The 16844-nt window shown below is 37.6% G+C and overlaps 1 protein-coding gene across 1 annotated transcript in view; it reads right to left on the bottom strand.

Annotated features, from left to right (window-relative positions):
* Nucleotides 1-335: 335 nt before the first annotated feature.
* Nucleotides 336-16844, bottom strand: part of FAM71D (family with sequence similarity 71 member D) — a 35087-nt gene continuing 18578 nt past the window's right edge. Inside the window, exons 6-9 of the mRNA XM_036844056.1 lie at nt 15853-16387; nt 12738-12985; nt 6346-6374; nt 336-453 (exon numbers count right to left, since the gene is read on the bottom strand). Coding sequence (XP_036699951.1) covers nt 431-453; nt 6346-6374; nt 12738-12985; nt 15853-16387 — 835 coding nt within the window. The 3' untranslated portion in view covers nt 336-430. The remainder of the gene's footprint in view (nt 454-6345; nt 6375-12737; nt 12986-15852; nt 16388-16844) is intronic.

Here is a 16844-nt window from a genome sequence, read left to right as displayed (position 1 = left end):
AAAATGGCATTCATTGATTCCCTAAGTATTGCCTCTTAGGCCAGCTGCTCACTGGAACACAAAGACGGAAAGAACGTGGTCCCACCTTCAAGGACCCCAGAGTGCCCAATGTTAGAAACAACACAGTGGTGGGCTAATGTCCAAATGAGAAAAAGTAAAACCAAAGAGAATAACATATTTATCCAACAACCCTAAAGAAAAGAAGCTCTGCAGATAAAAGTGAGTTTATGAATTGAAAATCTTACAGTTTGTATAGTTCTATACTTACTTTAAAATCAGTATCCACAATTACAATAATTAAGATTTAAGAAATTAGATTGACATGGATTAAATGCTTAATGATCAGTAGTAGCCTTTATTTCTGCCACATGGAAGACGCTGCTTTGTTTTCCCTTCCTTCAATTGTTATTTCCTGAGCTGTGCTTGTTTTTTAGTTTAGTAGTTTGTATTTATCTGGCAAAGAAAAAAAGATGGAGTCAGTTCAATTAATTCAAAAGTCTGAAATACAGAATCTTTTAAAGTTATTACTGTTAAGTATAAAACTTAAAATAACTAAACATGAGTAAAATAAGTGATTGAAATAAGTAAAATTACATTTATAATACAATACAGCATTTCTTCTAACAATAAATATCCTTCGGACAGGTAAGATCTCATTTTTTAAATCTAGAAGTTGATGCAATATTAAAGGAACTTCTTAAAATTTTTGTTTTTAAAAGTTATTTCTGTATAACTGATTCACTTTGTTATAAAGCAGAAACTAACACATCATTGTAAAGCAATTATATTCTAATAAAGATGTTAAAAAAGTTATTTCTACCATGTAATAATCTAAAAAATCAAAAAGTCAAGATTAAAATTATGGGCTTTTATTCTTTAAGACTTATAGATATTGTCATTGAATTATTTGCAAGTTCTTGATCTGTGCTAAACTGAGTCCTGAAATAAGTCATATGTATTTGAGATTTACATACACATAATTTATGCTCATTGTAAATAAGGGGCCAAGTAACTTTCACATTATTTCAGTTGTAATAATGCGAAGTCTTTATTAGTAGCAAACTTTTTTCACCATATAAAAAAATCATCTACCTTTTCCCATATATTAGCGATTCACAATTTAAATATTTGGGAGCCACTTTTTAAATTTCTGAAGTCAAGATTTAAATATGTTATGTATATCTCATTTTTGCCCTTCTTTGCATTTGCAGATCTCTCTTAATGAGACCACAATATTTGAAATTTCATGTTATAGAATATATCAATCAAAGGATGAAATCACTGTAGAATATTGGGTTAGCTTTTTAAAGGAACTTCTCTCTCTAAATGCTATAATATATTGAGAAATAGCTGGGCTTGGGACTCTCCCTAGGTGGGTGTAGGAATCAGCATATCACCTTGAGTGCCATCCCTTCACTGTCCACCACCATAGAACACTGTTAAGAGCATACTTAATAGTGTATGCTCTTAATACACTATTAAGAAAAGAAGTGACAAAAGAACAGCACAGACTAAGGAGAGTATGTGAAGGCCAGGGGATTATGGTGTGTGAACATTTGTTATTTTTTGGCCACATTGTTTTTCTCTGGTGCATTACCTCTGACCCATGGTGTGCATCTGGGTGGGGCCCTGTTAATAAACTCAGTGCTCAAATGCTAAACTGACTTTGGTGGCACAGTGACAGAAAGGCGGAAAAGAGGGTGGGCACCTCAATTCCATCATCAGAGCCCTGATAAGATGGGCATGTGCTTCCTGCTGAAGCCACCCCTGTTTCACTAAACTTCCCTTCAATTGTGTGAATTCAGCCTTAAACGCATGTGTGTGCATATGCACACACACACACACACATGCACAGTCTCTCTCTCTCACACACACACACAGCATTAGCTATACTGGGAGAGGCAACTGAGAGAAGTTTCATTCATAAATAACTCACTGTAAAGCTAGTGTCTCAAAGAAATTCAGAATACTGTATGCCACCACATACAGCTGTGCAATTTATTCATTGCGCAGAGACTACAATGTGAATGGGACCCCCAACTCTGTGCAGTGTACAATCTGCACAATTGTACATGGCAGCCCTGCAGGGACTCTGTGAATATTCGTATAATTTCGGTATGAAAGTAAGAGGCTTTGGCTGTGTTGGTTAATCTGAGAAAGCAGGTTGGGAAAGAGTATGATAAGGGAGCAAAGAGGAAGGTAGCGATGAGAATGAAAGGAATCACTGTAAAAGCAGTAGCAAGTAATTCCCTGCCAGTGCCTCACCTGAAGTGCCTTCTTGCCCTGTGCTGATGTTACATTTTGACCCCTGGTGGATTCTAGAGCAGAAACCACAACAATATCTCAATATTCCATTCCACCTCTATTGTTACTACAGTAGAAGTAATAAGATTCAATGTTAAAAGATTCAGTTTATTGACAGCTTTTTGTGGAAAAGTCATGTCTGTCATTTATATCTATAGACTTATAATTGTAAAAATTACCTTTAGGTTGTCTTACTTGTTTTTTCCATTGGCCTTTTCTTGTTTTACTTTCCTTTCCTCACATGTATTCCCCTGAGAAAGGGAGGACAGATGAGGCACAAGATTGAGGAAATTAGAAGAGGATTTGACAGGAGAAGAGAGAGCCAGAAAATAGTGGGGCAAAGTGGAAGAGAGATCACTAGAGAGACAGAGGAAGTGAGGAGGAAAGAAAAAAGCCAAAAACAGGAGAGAAAAAGTCACAGAAGGAGAGAGAACTTAAATTTGAGTCTTAAATTCAAATGATGTTCCAACCTCCTCATCAAAAATGTCTTTATCCTTTCCGATGGAGCCCATTGTTAAATTTCACAGTTTCCCCCACTCTTTCTCTTTTTAGCCCTGGTTTCATAAACAGAGAATGAACCTGGCTGCTTAGGATTCCAAGGGTTTGATTTTCGGTAGTTAAGAGGAAAGTGGAAAAGAAAGATGGGTGGGGGAGGGGAGGACACTCCCAGTATTTCTTAAATGATTTCCCTCTTATTTCTTGAATCTCTATCCTTTGTCTCATTTCTTTCCATCTTGGAAAAATACCACGGGATCATAGATAAGCCTATTGTTTGGGCTCACTGTAAAGAAATCAGCAAAGTTAAGGAGAATAAAGCTTAGAAAGGTAAGAAATTGAAAGTCAATAAAGGAGAAAGATGGACCCAGATCCAGAGAAGATGGGTTTAGCCTGGGCCCTGCCTTGTAGCCTTTTCATAAAAACAGTACATTTGCAGTGCCACTGTACCCAAAACCTTACTCAAAAAGGGGAAAAAGTGTCATTCTTTCAAACTGCTGAGAGGTTGGAGAGATGAATTGGAGACCATGGTCCCCAACTAGCCCTGCCCAGGAGTTGTGTGAATGTGAATCTGATGGGGTTAATAGAAACAGTGATTTGTTTTACTGCCGTGGGAGCAGTTATTATTCTGGCTCCTGCCTAGAATAGAAATCAGATTTACAAACTCACTTTCCGTCTACATTCAGTCTAAATTCAATGGGACAAGGGATTAAAATTCTACTAATCTTTGCTTTTCTTGGGGTGAAGAGTGTTGAGTGTGAAAGGGGAAAAAAGAAGTGATTCAGAGGAGTGTGATAAGGGGGAAAGAAATGCTAATCAGAGGGAAAATTGAAAAACTGTACAATCCTAAGTAAGGAAAAGTGAGAGGATATAGGAAAGGAAAGCAGGAAGAATGAGAAAGTACATGAAAGAAAACAAACAGGGAAAATAATTAATACTTCGTGAAAACTGCATGCCAAATGTGTATATTGTACCATCTTCGTGATTTAACAAGCTCAAGAGTGGAATTTTGCTGCACGTTTGCTGTATCTTTCCTCAGCTCCTGATTTCCAGAGCCCCATTTCAAGCTGCCTGGTAAATTTACATAGATGGGCCACCAGGACCACAAATATGAGCTAAGAAAATCATAGCAGCAGAAAGGGCCTTGAGACAGCCAGTCATGCCCTCCTCATTCCCCCACCCATATGCACACACATTTGATAGCTGAGGAAACTGAGGCCCAGAGAGATTAAATGATGTGTTCATGAAACAGAGGAAGTTCAGTTAGAACTCAAACCTAGGGCTTTTGATTCTAAGTTCAGTGTTTCATAGCTGATTTCTTCACCTTTTCCTTCCAGATTTTCTTCCTTTTCCCAGTTTGCTTCATGGACTCACTACCTCCTAGTCATGTTGCCTCCCAAACTCTGTCCTCCTCAGTCCTTTTTTTCTCGTGTCCACACAGGTAGTCAGTCATTAAAGCTTGTTGACTGTGTGTTCATGTCCTTGTTCTCATCTCATTGCTTCTTGCCTGGCCAAGACTTTGGTACCCTTCACCTAGACTACTATAATGACATTCTGCCTCTAGCCTCTTCTAGCTTCTCTTAGAGACTGCAGTCAGAGTATTCATCCTAAAATGTAATACTAATTTTGTCATTTCCTTGGCTTTCAGTGACTCCTCCTTACCTACCAAGTAGTACTTTCCAAACTCCTTAGTGTGGATTAAAACCCCCATGAACTGGCTCCTGCCTTGCTTTCCAGCTGCCTCTCTCACTACTCCTAAATTAAACATGCCCAGCACTGTCTCATCCCTTTGATTTTGCCCACACTGTTCCTTATATCCAGGATATTCTTGTTTCCCCTTTCCTAACTCAAAGACTGCCTCCTTCATAGAATCTTTTATGATTTTCTCTCTTGAGCTAAAACTAAGTTCTCCACTTTTCTCATATAGGGCCTATAACATTCCTATTTATGTTATTTGTGCACATGTCTTGAGGCCAGGCAATAGGTCCTGTTATTTATTTTTAATCTCTCCCAGAGCCTGTCACAGTGCCTCATATATAATAGATAGGCAATGAACGCTTGTTCAGTTGAACAAAATTGAGTTTGTGCCAGAAGACAGGTAAAAGAATCAGTCATATATAAGATGAAAATAAAAGTATCAATGTCCTACATTAATTTCAAATTTCCATGGCTAAAATAAGGAGTGCTTCAGAATGTACGAAGAATGTACTAATTATATGCTCCTGTACTAATTATGTATTAGTGGTAAGGCTGTTGCTAGATTTATCCTTGTCTTTAGAAAATAAGAGGAAAATGTTTGCCTGTGTAGGATATCTCTGGAAGTTTTACAGATTTGATTTCTTTTTGAAATAAAATTTGGGATAGAAATTGATAGATGAAAATTCTATATATTGCGAAGAAAATTTTGTATTTTTCTTATAAACTATGATAGCATTTTCCTACATTGTTTTCAGGTTTAATACTGTAGATTGGAATATAGGTAAAACCACATTACAATGAAGTTCACCTGGTATTTTGGACACTAAATTCCAGTGGGAAGGCCCAAAGACAAATCCCGCTTGTATAAATAGGTTTCGTATAATCATTTGCTTTTTAAAAATTTTATTGAGCTAACATTTATTTATAACATTATATGAATTTCATGTGTACAACTTTATATTTCTACTTCTGTATATCTTACAATGTGCTCCCCACCAAAAATTTATTTTCCTTCTGTCACCATACACTTGATCCCCTTTACCCATTTAGCCTTCCCCAACAATCATTTGCTTTTTTTTTTTTTTTTTTGGTAGGACTCTTGCAAAAGTGACTAAAAATGTCTTCAAGTGTTTTTGGTATTTTTTTCCTCTCCATTTACATTCAGTGAAGTGTGCTTCTGTGTTCCTTCCATGATGTTCTTTTATGTGCATGACTGGAGCTGAGGCCTATTCTACCCCCCAGAAGTTAGACAGTAACTTAGAAGTGGGTCAGCAGCAAGTAAGGGCAGAAATCTCCACCAGTGCCTACACGACAGCCTCTACTTCAAACACTTGTTACAAGTTAAAGATCCCGAGATATGGAAATATGTAAGGAAAAAACTGCCAGAAAAAAATATTAAATGGTATCACCTGACAGCAAAGCAGAAGCCAAAGACGTAAGCAGGAAGAAAAGAGGGGCTAGGTGGTTTTAGATTTACCAAGAAATTGAGTTGTGGATCAATTCCCTTCCAAATCAGCAGGAATAAGAGGCCGTATCATGTTCAGGTTCTGCCCGCAGAGCTACCTTGGGAGTGGTTCACGCCCAGTGAGTTAGACATTCAGGGAACTAGGGAACTCTATCAGCACAGAAAAAAGCAAAGTGATGCCTACCACTTGAAAGATAGCATGAATATAGTCTTTGAGGCAGTTTCTGCAGGATAGGACTCTCACAATGGGGCAAAGGCAGGAAAGGGAATGCATCAAAACATCTAGCTGGATTCCTTTGTTCTTAACTACTCTGTTCTAGGACCCAGAGGTGACTGCTTGATACCAGGGATCACAAAGAAATGTAATGGAATTTGTTTCATACCTGAAGTGTCTGAATCAGTTCTCCTGCTCCTGTAAAAATAAATAGCACATTTCAAAGTTTTGCCAGTATAACCACAAATACTTAGAAAAGAATTACTAGGTATGAGATAATCATTCTCTAAGTACTTTGTAGGTAGTAATGAAACGTATTTAGCAAGCCAAGGGTATTATTCATTATAATACATCTTAGAGTAAAATTACCTAAATTTTTGTAACATGTAAGCTATTCAACATGTAAAAGCTGTAAAAGTGAGTTGTATGTAATTACGTATAAGCTATTTTTATTGTAACTATCACCTGTCACTCAGTGAGGCTGTGACCATCCCTATCCTGCTACCTCTCGAGCCCGTGAAAATTCATTTGAGGTTGAGACTCAAAGAAGCTAACTGCTGCTGCTCTGGGGCTTCCGTAAACAGAGTCAGTTGTGTTGGGAATATAGGCTCTCATAGACACGTGGGGTACATTCTGGAATGGATGGGTGACTGGGGTTACAGTGCCTACTCTGCTAGCTCTTCATCACAGTCTCTATGGCCCTGATGGGAATCTTGTAGGTGAATAACATACCCAAGTATTTGTCCAAGTTAATATACTTCTTACGGTTTAGTGGATAAAATAGGAGACTAGCTGTCAGTTTTTCAGGCTATTTCACTTTCAGAGATGTCTTTGGATAAAGAATTTTGTTTTCTGCATGCCTGATTTTTGAAATTAATATCAAAAAATACTTATTTTTGTAACCTCATTGACATGCTAAAATATAAACTTAAGTCAGTTAATTTTCACCAAATCTTTGTTCCTTGGCTACATTTCAGTAACTCTTTTGGAAGTATTGCTGTTTGAGTAAAAGGGTTTGGGAAGAATAATTATCCTTAGATAATATCTTCCCAGATAAATGTGCAAAGACATAATTCTGATCCATTTAAGAGGTCTGGCAAATCCATGCAGTTCAGGTTCTACAATGGATCTTAAGGTTAAATTAGTAATTTTCTGAGAAGTTTGCAAACAACTACTCATGTACCAAGTAGGTCTGGTGATTTAAATAAGGTTGAGTTTAATGATAAAAGTTTTCAAGAGGCTGAGAAATATCAAGTAAGTGTACTTTAAAAAAAATAGGTGCAAATTAAAATAAAGCCTGCCATTATCCTCTTTAAAACAAAGGGAAGAGTCACAGTAGCACTACTGCCAAGGTATGAGAAGGAATATAAATGCTTTATAAAGTAAATCCTTCACTTCTAAAGCACCTAAAATGACATTACACAAGTCTCCATCGTCTTTCACTCATCTAGATTTAAGTTGCTCAATTTACATTTGAAAGACCAATGAATCTGAGGGCAAAATATTCAACGACGTCATTGTTTAATTTCTTTTTTCCATTGTTCCAAAGTATACGGTTAGAAAGTGTCACTGAAATCCATGGTCTTGGAGAAGAAAAATGAATATATACTAGAATTTATTTATCACTCTCACGGTGTCCTGACTTAATCCTGCAATTGTCCCAGGATTAAGCATCAGTGAATCGCATTCTGTTCTTTGATCTTATCACATCTTTCATTTATAATGAACATTCTCAAATTAGGCTCTAGCTAGTAATTAAGTTCCTGATGTAAATAGGCAATAAAATATAATTTATGCTTGATTAAATTGGACTTAAGAGGATTAGTTAGAACCAAAATTTGTTTTTTGCTTTGTTTTTATCTCTTTCTTTCTCTACAGTAGAGTCAGCAGATAGATCACACAGGAAGCTGAGAGACTGAGGGGCAGGGCCTGGAAGAGTCTGGGATTTGCTAACCACGATCCTTTTCAATCTTTAAAATTCTAAGATTTTTGCTATTTATATAGGCATTCATTTTCTTATCATTTCTAATAGTGATCATAATAGTGAGACTAACAAAATTTTGCACCTGCAGATCATTTTTCAACCTAAAAACTTAAGTTCTCTCTACAATTTTTAATATTTAAAAAAACTGCTAAGAGCTTATCTAATACTCAGAGGATTTTTAGGGTAGCGAGACTGTTCTTTATGTGGATACGTGTCAGTATGCATGTGTCAAAACCCACAAAACTGTGCAACACAGAGAGTGAACCTTAAACTAGGGACTATAGTTAATAATAATGTATCAATATTGTTCATTAATTGTAACAAATGTACCACACTAATGCAGGTGTTAATACTAGGGGAAACTGGGGATGAGAGGAGGATGAGGAGGTGGCAGTGGGGTGGGTATATGGGGCTGTATGTACTATCTGCTCAATTATTCTGTAACTCTAAAACTGTACTTAAAAAAAGTTTATTAATTATTTTTTTAAAGTTTTTTTTTCTTTTAAAGGCATTAAAAGTTAATCCAGTGCTTCAGGGCATCTATTATTTGCAGAAGGGCAAGGAAAGAAGTTGAAATGATTTAAACAGTTAACCTTGTTAGATTTTGAATCATGTGTTTCTGAAGCCTTAGACAAGGGCGGGACAGAATTTGAGACATAATGAATGAAACAAGTCAGAAGGAAGATGTCAGAATGATCAGACCTGATTAATTATTATTTAGGACAAATTGCTAGATTGGATGGATTCATTTTTATCTCACTTGTTTTTTAGAAATCTTATGCTTTTCTATGAAAGTCATACTCATACATAGCAAAAGATATATTTTCTATTGAGTGGCACCTGCTTCTATACCTTTGCCTCTTACATTCTTTGTTTTTCTCTCACTACTTCTGACAGATGATTGATTACTTTTTAAATCTCCCTTCCTTCTTTCTCCTCTAACACATCAGACTTCCAGTAGTCCTCCTGGTTATTATTTAGTTCCACTGAAAGAACTCAGTGGTTACCATCAATAAATAATAGATCAGTGTTCTGAGGGAAGTTTCTCTATTTCAGCTACTTCTCCACCCTCAATCTGAGGCAGGAAAGTTTCTTCCATCTGGAAAATAAATAAATAAATAAAAGCATTCCATCCGAAAGCAGCAGAATACACATTCTTTTTAAGTGCATATGGAACATTCTCCAGGATAGATCACATGATGGGCCACAAAACAAGCCTCAGTGAACTTAAGAAAATTGAAATCATATCAAGCATCTTTTCCTACTACAATGCTATGAGCTTAAGAAATCAACTACAAGAAAAAAACTGCAAAAAACCACAAATACATGGAGGCTAAACGATATGCTACTAAACAACCAATGGATCACTGAAGAAATCAAACAGGAAGTTTAAAAAAATACCTAGAAACAAATGGAAATGAAAATACGATGATCCAAAACTTATGGGACGCAGCAAATGCAGTTCTAAGAGGGAAGTTTATATCAATACAATCTTACTTCAGGAAACAAGAAAAATCTCAAATAAACAACCTAACTTTACACCTAAAGCAACTAGAGAAAGAACAAACAAAATCCAAAGTTAGTAGAAGGAAAGAAATCTTAAAGACCAGAGCAGAAACAAATGAAATAGAGATGAAGAAAACAATAGAAAAGATCAATGAACTAAAAGCTGGTTCTTTGAAAGGATAAACAAAATTGATAAACCTTTAGCCAGGCTCATCCAGAAAAAAAGGGAGAGGGCTCAAATCAATAAAATTAGAAATGAAAAAGAAGTTACAGCTGACACCACAGAAATACAAAGGATCATAAGAGACTACAACAAGCAACTCTATGCCAAAAAAATGGGACAACCTAGAAGAAATGGACAAATTCTTAGAGAGGTACAATCTCCCAAGACTGAACCAGGAAGAAATAGAAAATATGAACAGACCAAACACAAGTACTGAAATTGAATCTGTGATTTAAAAACTCCCAACAAACAAAAGTCCAGGACCAGATGGCTTCACAGGTGAATTCTATCAAACATTTAGAGAAGAGTTAACACCTATCCTCTGAAGCTATTCCAAAAAATTGCAAAGGAAGGAACACCTGCAAACTCAGTCTATGAGGCCACCATCACCCTGATAGCAAAACCAGACAAAGATATCACAAAAAAAGAAAATTACAGGCCAATATCACTGATGAACTTAGATGAAAATATACTCAACAAAATACCAGCTAACCAAATCCAGCAATACATTAAAAGGATCATACACCATGATCAAGTGGGATTTACCCCAGGGATGCAAGGATTTTTCAATATTTGCAAATCAATCAGTGTGATGCACCACATCAACGAATTGAAGAATAAAAGCCATATGATCATCTCAATAGATGCAGAAAAAGCTTTTGACAAAATTCAACACCCATTTATGATAGAAACTCTCCAGAAAGTGGGCAAAGAGGGAACCTACCTCAACATAATAAAGGCCATGTATGACAAACCCACAGCTGATATCATCTCAATGGTGAAAAACTGAAAGCATTTCCTCTAAGATCAGGAATAAGACAAGGATGTCCACTCTCACCACTTTTATTCAACATAGTTTTGGAAGTCCTAGCTATGGCAATCAGAGAAGAAAAAGACATGAATTGATTTTTTTTTATTGGGGTATAGTTGATTTACAATGTTGTGTTAGTTTCTGCTGTACAGCGAAGTGAATCAGCTATATGTATACATATATCCCCTCTTTTTTGGATTTCCTTCCCATTTAGGTCCACCACAGAGCATTGAGTAGAGTTCCCTGTGCTATACAGCAGGTTCTCATTAGTTATCTATATGAATTGATTTTTAATGTATTTTTTAATCCAAACTTAAAAGCTCTTGGTCATATAGGAAAAATTTCTGAAGAAGCCCCCCTTGAGTTTGAGCTGATTGTTCTTGCTATGGCTATGAAGGGGAATCCTCATTTTGGCTCTGGGGCCTCAGGAGAAGCCCTCACAAGCCTTGCTCAGCCCTGCTTTGTACCTAGGACTGGCTTCTCATAAGGCAACAGTTCTCAAACCTGATTGTACATTTGAACCACTTGGAGGCCTATTACAACAGAAAATGCTGAGATCATCCCAGAGTTTATGATTCAGCAGGGTGGGGGTAGGCCTGAGAATTTACATCATTAACTGGCTCCCAGGTGATGCTGCTGACCAGCCACACATTAAGAACCACTGGTATAGAAACCCTACATAGGACACGATGCTTTGCTTAAGCATACAACCAAAAGTATTGAAGTTATAATCAAGATCCACCAACACCTTGAATGTATTGGCACTTGCATCTAGAGGCCCTAGAACTGTGAGAAATGTGGCTGCCCAGGAGCAAAAGCAAATGTTACTCTGACTTCAAGGCTTAGGAATGCTCTAAGGATCATCCATATTCCTTTGCTTCCCTGGACCCCTTCTTAGCTGGGGAAGAAGGTTAAAGAGAAAGCCAGTTTTGAACACTTAACCCTCAGTCAATTAAGATATTTTGTTTTCTGTTTTTGTTTTTGTTTTGACAGAATAGCCAACTTTCTTTTATCTACGCTGTTGGAAATGAAGTAATAGTGACAATAATGATAATTTACTGACCACCTAACGTGTCCCATTTATAATTGTTATGCAGTCAGTCAGCTGGGAACTCTATTCCCTCAGAGCTCCACCCTTCCTTCAGATCTCTGCCATTCCTCAGAGAAGCAGTTCCTTTCCACTTACATAAACTATCCCTACTCCCTCCTCAAATCCTTCTGTTACTTTTTGTTTTCTCTCAGCACATTCCAGCTGGCATAATATACTTTGATTATTATCTATACCCTCCACTAGAATGAAACACTCCATGACTTGTTTTCACTGCTGTATTTCCAGTCTCTAGCACATAGAAGGTGCTCAGTAAATATTACTGAATGAATGAATCAAACTTTTAAAAAGTTTGTTTCCCTGTTTTCCCCTGTTCCTTTTTATATTTAAAAAGAACTTAGACATAATTCATTACATTCCTCATTTTCATTCTTGCTAATACAGCATTTAGATATCTATATTTTTCTCTGGTTTCTTATTAGCTGTTATTCCAGAATGATCATATTAATTTTTATCTTTATAATACCACAGTGTCTCTCACATTCATCTTGCAATTGGGTGTTACAATTATAAAAATAGTTTTTCAGATTATTAAGTTATTCATTGGAAATGTAGAAAAGGGTAAGGGATATGTAGAGAAGAAAATACAGAGAAGTGTAAAGATAAAAATACCCGTAATTACTCTAGCCTCTAACTCCAAAATGTGGACATCGTGATTCTGTTCTGTTTCCTTCAGCACACACCACTGACACCAGGCAGATAGCCCAGAATGCCAATTGAATGGTGTGAGAAGTTGGTGTGAAAATAAAAATTAGACAAGGTTGAACCAAATGTGGATAATTGAGTTGATTATGTTATCATCCAATTACATTGTATGTATGTCTGAGAATGTTCAGCAAACAATGCCCTAGTTGCAGGGACTTGAAAGCATGCACTTATTTACATACTTCACGTCTTAGCATCACTTGGCATTTCCCTGCCTCACATACCTGGATTCTTCAGCCTTGAGAGCCGTGCTTTTAGAGTCTGTTGTCCTTATTTCAGAGGGTCTATCACTCATCTCTTTGGATTTATTTTTCTCACCTTCTTCTGGAGTCAAGGTAGTCTGAAAACATCTTTCACCTTCGAAAGTCAGCATTAGGTTTGAGATGGTGACATGTTTTGAGGATTCTCTAAACTCATTCTTAATTTTTGTATCTCGTAGACAGCCAGGCTTCAGAATATTTTCCATTTTTTCCTTTGAAAATAACAAGCAGCAGCAAATCAGGGAGCAGAAGAGCATCATACAGAAGCAGATTATTTAAGGAGCAGTAATCATTTCATCTATATTTACTGAGTGGCCTCAAGTGCACAGGCGTAATAATGAGGCGGGTGAGGCTTGGTATTGCACAGCCATTGAGAAGAGCCCAGGCGGGCACTGGAGGCTGGCAGCATGGGGACCTGACACAGCACATGCTAAAACTCATGTGGTCAGGTACACCAATGTCACCTCACACAAGAAAATTAGGACTCAATTGCAGGACTTCCTCTCCCTGAATTGGCAAGGAAAGGAAGGTTTTCTAGAAATGCCTTGACACCTGCTCCCCAATCCAAGGTTGCTCTTGATTTAAGAGCATCTAATAGGTGACAGGAGTTGGAGGTTCCTAGTAATACTAGAGAGTTTGTTTTTCAAAAGACTTAGAATCTAAAACTTAGTACCCTAAAATATCTCCCATTCTAATGTCCTGGTTTCTGTTAATACACCACCTCTGTCGCTCCCTGCCTTCCTTGGAATCTCTCTCAGGCCTCAGAGCAATAGGTCAGCCAGTCTTAAGGACTCTGTCTCTCTGGGACTTCCCTGGTGGTCCAGTGGTAAAGAATCTGCCTTCTAATGCAGGGGACGCGGGTTCGATCCCTGGTCAGGGAACTGAGATCCCACATGCCGCGGGACAACTAAGCCTGCGCGTCTCAACAAGAGAGCCCACGTGCCGCAAACTACAGAGCCCATGAGCTCTGAAGCCCGCGCACCACAACCAGAGAGAAGCCCATGTTCCGCAACGAAAGATCCCGCGTGCCGCAACGAAAGATCCCACACAGCCAAAAATTAAAATAAATAAATAATAAATCTTTAAAAAAAGACTCTGTCTCTCTGATGTCCTTCACATCTGCACCTTCTTCCTACCTTTGTCATTACGTAGTCCATCACCTCTACGGCTGTTCCTTGAAAATAATGCAATAATCTTCTTTAAAGCTAAAACATTTTTTTCTGACAATGAAAGTAATGTATATTTATCATAGAATATTTAGAAAATCCTAAGAGGTATAAAGTTAGAGGGAGAAAATTATTGCTTGCTTGATGCCACACGCCAGAAATAACTACTATGACACATTTCATTCTGATCTTTCTGTCCATTTATTTATTTTGAATGTGTCTGCTTTGTGGTCATATCCCACATTTTTCACTTAATGATTTATTATAAAAATTTCCCCATGTTATTAAAAACTGTGTAAAGCTACTTGAATTTTTCTAATTAAAAATTATTTTTATTGTAGGAAACAGAAAATTCAGAAATATATAAAGAAGAAAACATCAATTGCTTATAAATTTGCAATCTAGAAATAAACTACTATTAACAATATGACTTTTCCCCCTCCTACTGTCTGTTGTGTGTACATGCATTTTTATGTAAAAAGGATCATATTCTTTACTTCGTTTTTCACTCAGGTTTACATCATAAACATTTTTCCAAGTAAAGAAAAATTCTCCAACAATTTTAACAGCTACAGAGTAGTCATTCGTCTGACAAATATTTCCTGAGTGACTATGATCTTGCCAGTCACTGTGGTTGCTCCTGAATGAGATAAACATGGCACCTGACCTTTGTGGATTTAAATTCATTTAGCCATTTCTCTGTGGTGGATGTTTAGTTTACTTCCGTATTTTCATTATTTCATTTTTATAAACATGGTATAGATGTGGTATGATTAACATCTTTATAGCTAAATCCTCATTCCTATTGATGATTAACTCCTTAAGAAAGATTCTTAAAAGTGGAATCACTGAGTCAAAGGGTGTCAACATTTCTAGGTTCTTGACTCATAATGATTTCAAGAAAGTTTGTTCCAATTCTCACCCTACCATGAATCTTTACAAATTCCAAGGTGACCCCACCTTTACTAACACTGACTATTTTTATTCTTTTAATTAGCAGTTTTATAGGTGAAATGTTTTTCAAGTTTGCATTTCTTTGATTACTAGTGAGGTAAAACTTTTCTACTAAATTCATTAGCTAGCATTTTCTTCTTCTGAAAATGTCCATCTTTGCCCTCTGCCATTTTTCTATTGTGGGCCCCACGGAGGTTTCTCAGCAGCAGTCTACACACTGATCTCTTTACCTGCAATCCATCCTTCCATCAGACTAATCTTGTAAAAACACAGCTCCTTCACTCCCTTACACAGAGATTTTGTGGCTAAGGTTTACCCAAGGACTGAGTCTACACTTCTTATTTTGGCATTCAAGGTTTGCAAGCAACTTTCCAATCCTATATCCTAATATTTTCCACATACATTAGGCTCCAGCCAAACTGATTTATTCTCAGATATGTCTCTGTGTTTTTCCACTTTCTGGCCCTTTCTAAAGATGCTCACTTTGGGTATTTTATTTTCTTATTTCCACCTTCACTTCTTATTGAAATTTCACCCCATCCTTCAGTATACTTCATACTTTTGTGTACATTTAAACCTTAATATAGCCCTTGCATGATATTAATATCCTCATTTGAGAGATGAGGAAACAGACTCATGCAGGTTCAGTGACTTGGCCAAACTAATATGCAGCAGGGCAAGATTCCAACCCAGGGCTTCTGACTCTGATACCAAAGTTCCTTCTGTCCCACCATAGCTTTCTGATACTGGGTTAAGTTGTATGGTATGGATGTTCACTGCCTGTTTCAGGGAACATCTTACAACTCTTTTGCACCAGGCTTCAGGTATCGGAACTCATTATTAATATTAGGTTACTCAGAGTAAGTTCCATAGCATTTTGATAATCGATGTCAGGTAGCTTACCAAAGAAGGTGAAAGAGAGTGATTATTAGAGAATGAAAGTCTTCCATGTCACATACCTTTTCCTCCCGCTTGGCCCTGAGTATGTCATCATTCTCAAACACCACTGTGACCCCTGAGTCCACTGTGACATTGCAGATGTCCGTGACTTCTGTGACTTCTGTGACAATTCTTATATCTGGGGCCTCGGTGACCTCATTTTCTGGAATATCCGTGACATCGGTGACATCCGTGATGTCCGTGAATTCTGAGAAATCAATGCTTTCTATGTCCTTGATGGGGTCTGAACATGTGTACAGGTGTGGGGTCTGTACGGCTGTGAAGGCTGCAATATCCATGATGTCCATTGACCCTGTGAAGTCTGTGCTGTTTGTGATTTCTGAGAGGCTGGAGACTTCCGACACTTTGGAAGCTTTGGCTTTCTCCTCATTCAAGAAGGAGATGAGTTCCACCCACTGACAGAATAGGGTGTCTTGTTTGCATGCAGGGGCACAGAGCTGTAGGTAGTAGGCTCGGCCACTCACCAGCTTTACTTTGATGCGCATATTCTCAGCATCATGCACAGAAAGAGTCACAAACTGCAGAGGGAGAAACCTGCAGACAAATGCAAATATCATCTGGAGGCCTGATTGGAAACTCTCATGAAGACTTTCCTTTTATAGCAGTTTGTGGCGTGAGACTTAGAACAACAGGCGTGTCTCTCTGACAGGCCTGGGGAGCGGCAGGCATGGGATGGGGCAGGACCTTCTTGTGGCCATATGTTCCCAGGTCTGGTTCTTAGCTTTTGAGGGTCAAAAGTTTGATTTTTAGTACGTGTAATCAGGCTCCTGAGGGCCATCTTGCCTGAATCATACTAAGACTCTAATGAACTAAAATATCAACTATTTATTATTTATTTAGGAGAAGTTGTCCCATTTAGTTAATCCTGCAAGGTTGAGGCTGAGAGAAGTTAGTGATTTGCTGTGGGTCCTACAGCAAGTTGGTGGCTTGAGACAAGACCAGAGCTAATTTTGATGGAAGTTGGGATAGGGTGGGGGGAATGTTCTAGAGA

The sequence above is a fragment of the Balaenoptera musculus genome, chromosome 2 (genome assembly GCF_009873245.2).
Source record: "Balaenoptera musculus isolate JJ_BM4_2016_0621 chromosome 2, mBalMus1.pri.v3, whole genome shotgun sequence".
In the NCBI taxonomy this organism is placed as follows: domain Eukaryota; kingdom Metazoa; phylum Chordata; class Mammalia; order Artiodactyla; family Balaenopteridae; genus Balaenoptera; species Balaenoptera musculus.
Note: the sequence above shows the minus strand (reverse complement) of the source record. Positions and strands in the feature narration are given on the sequence as shown.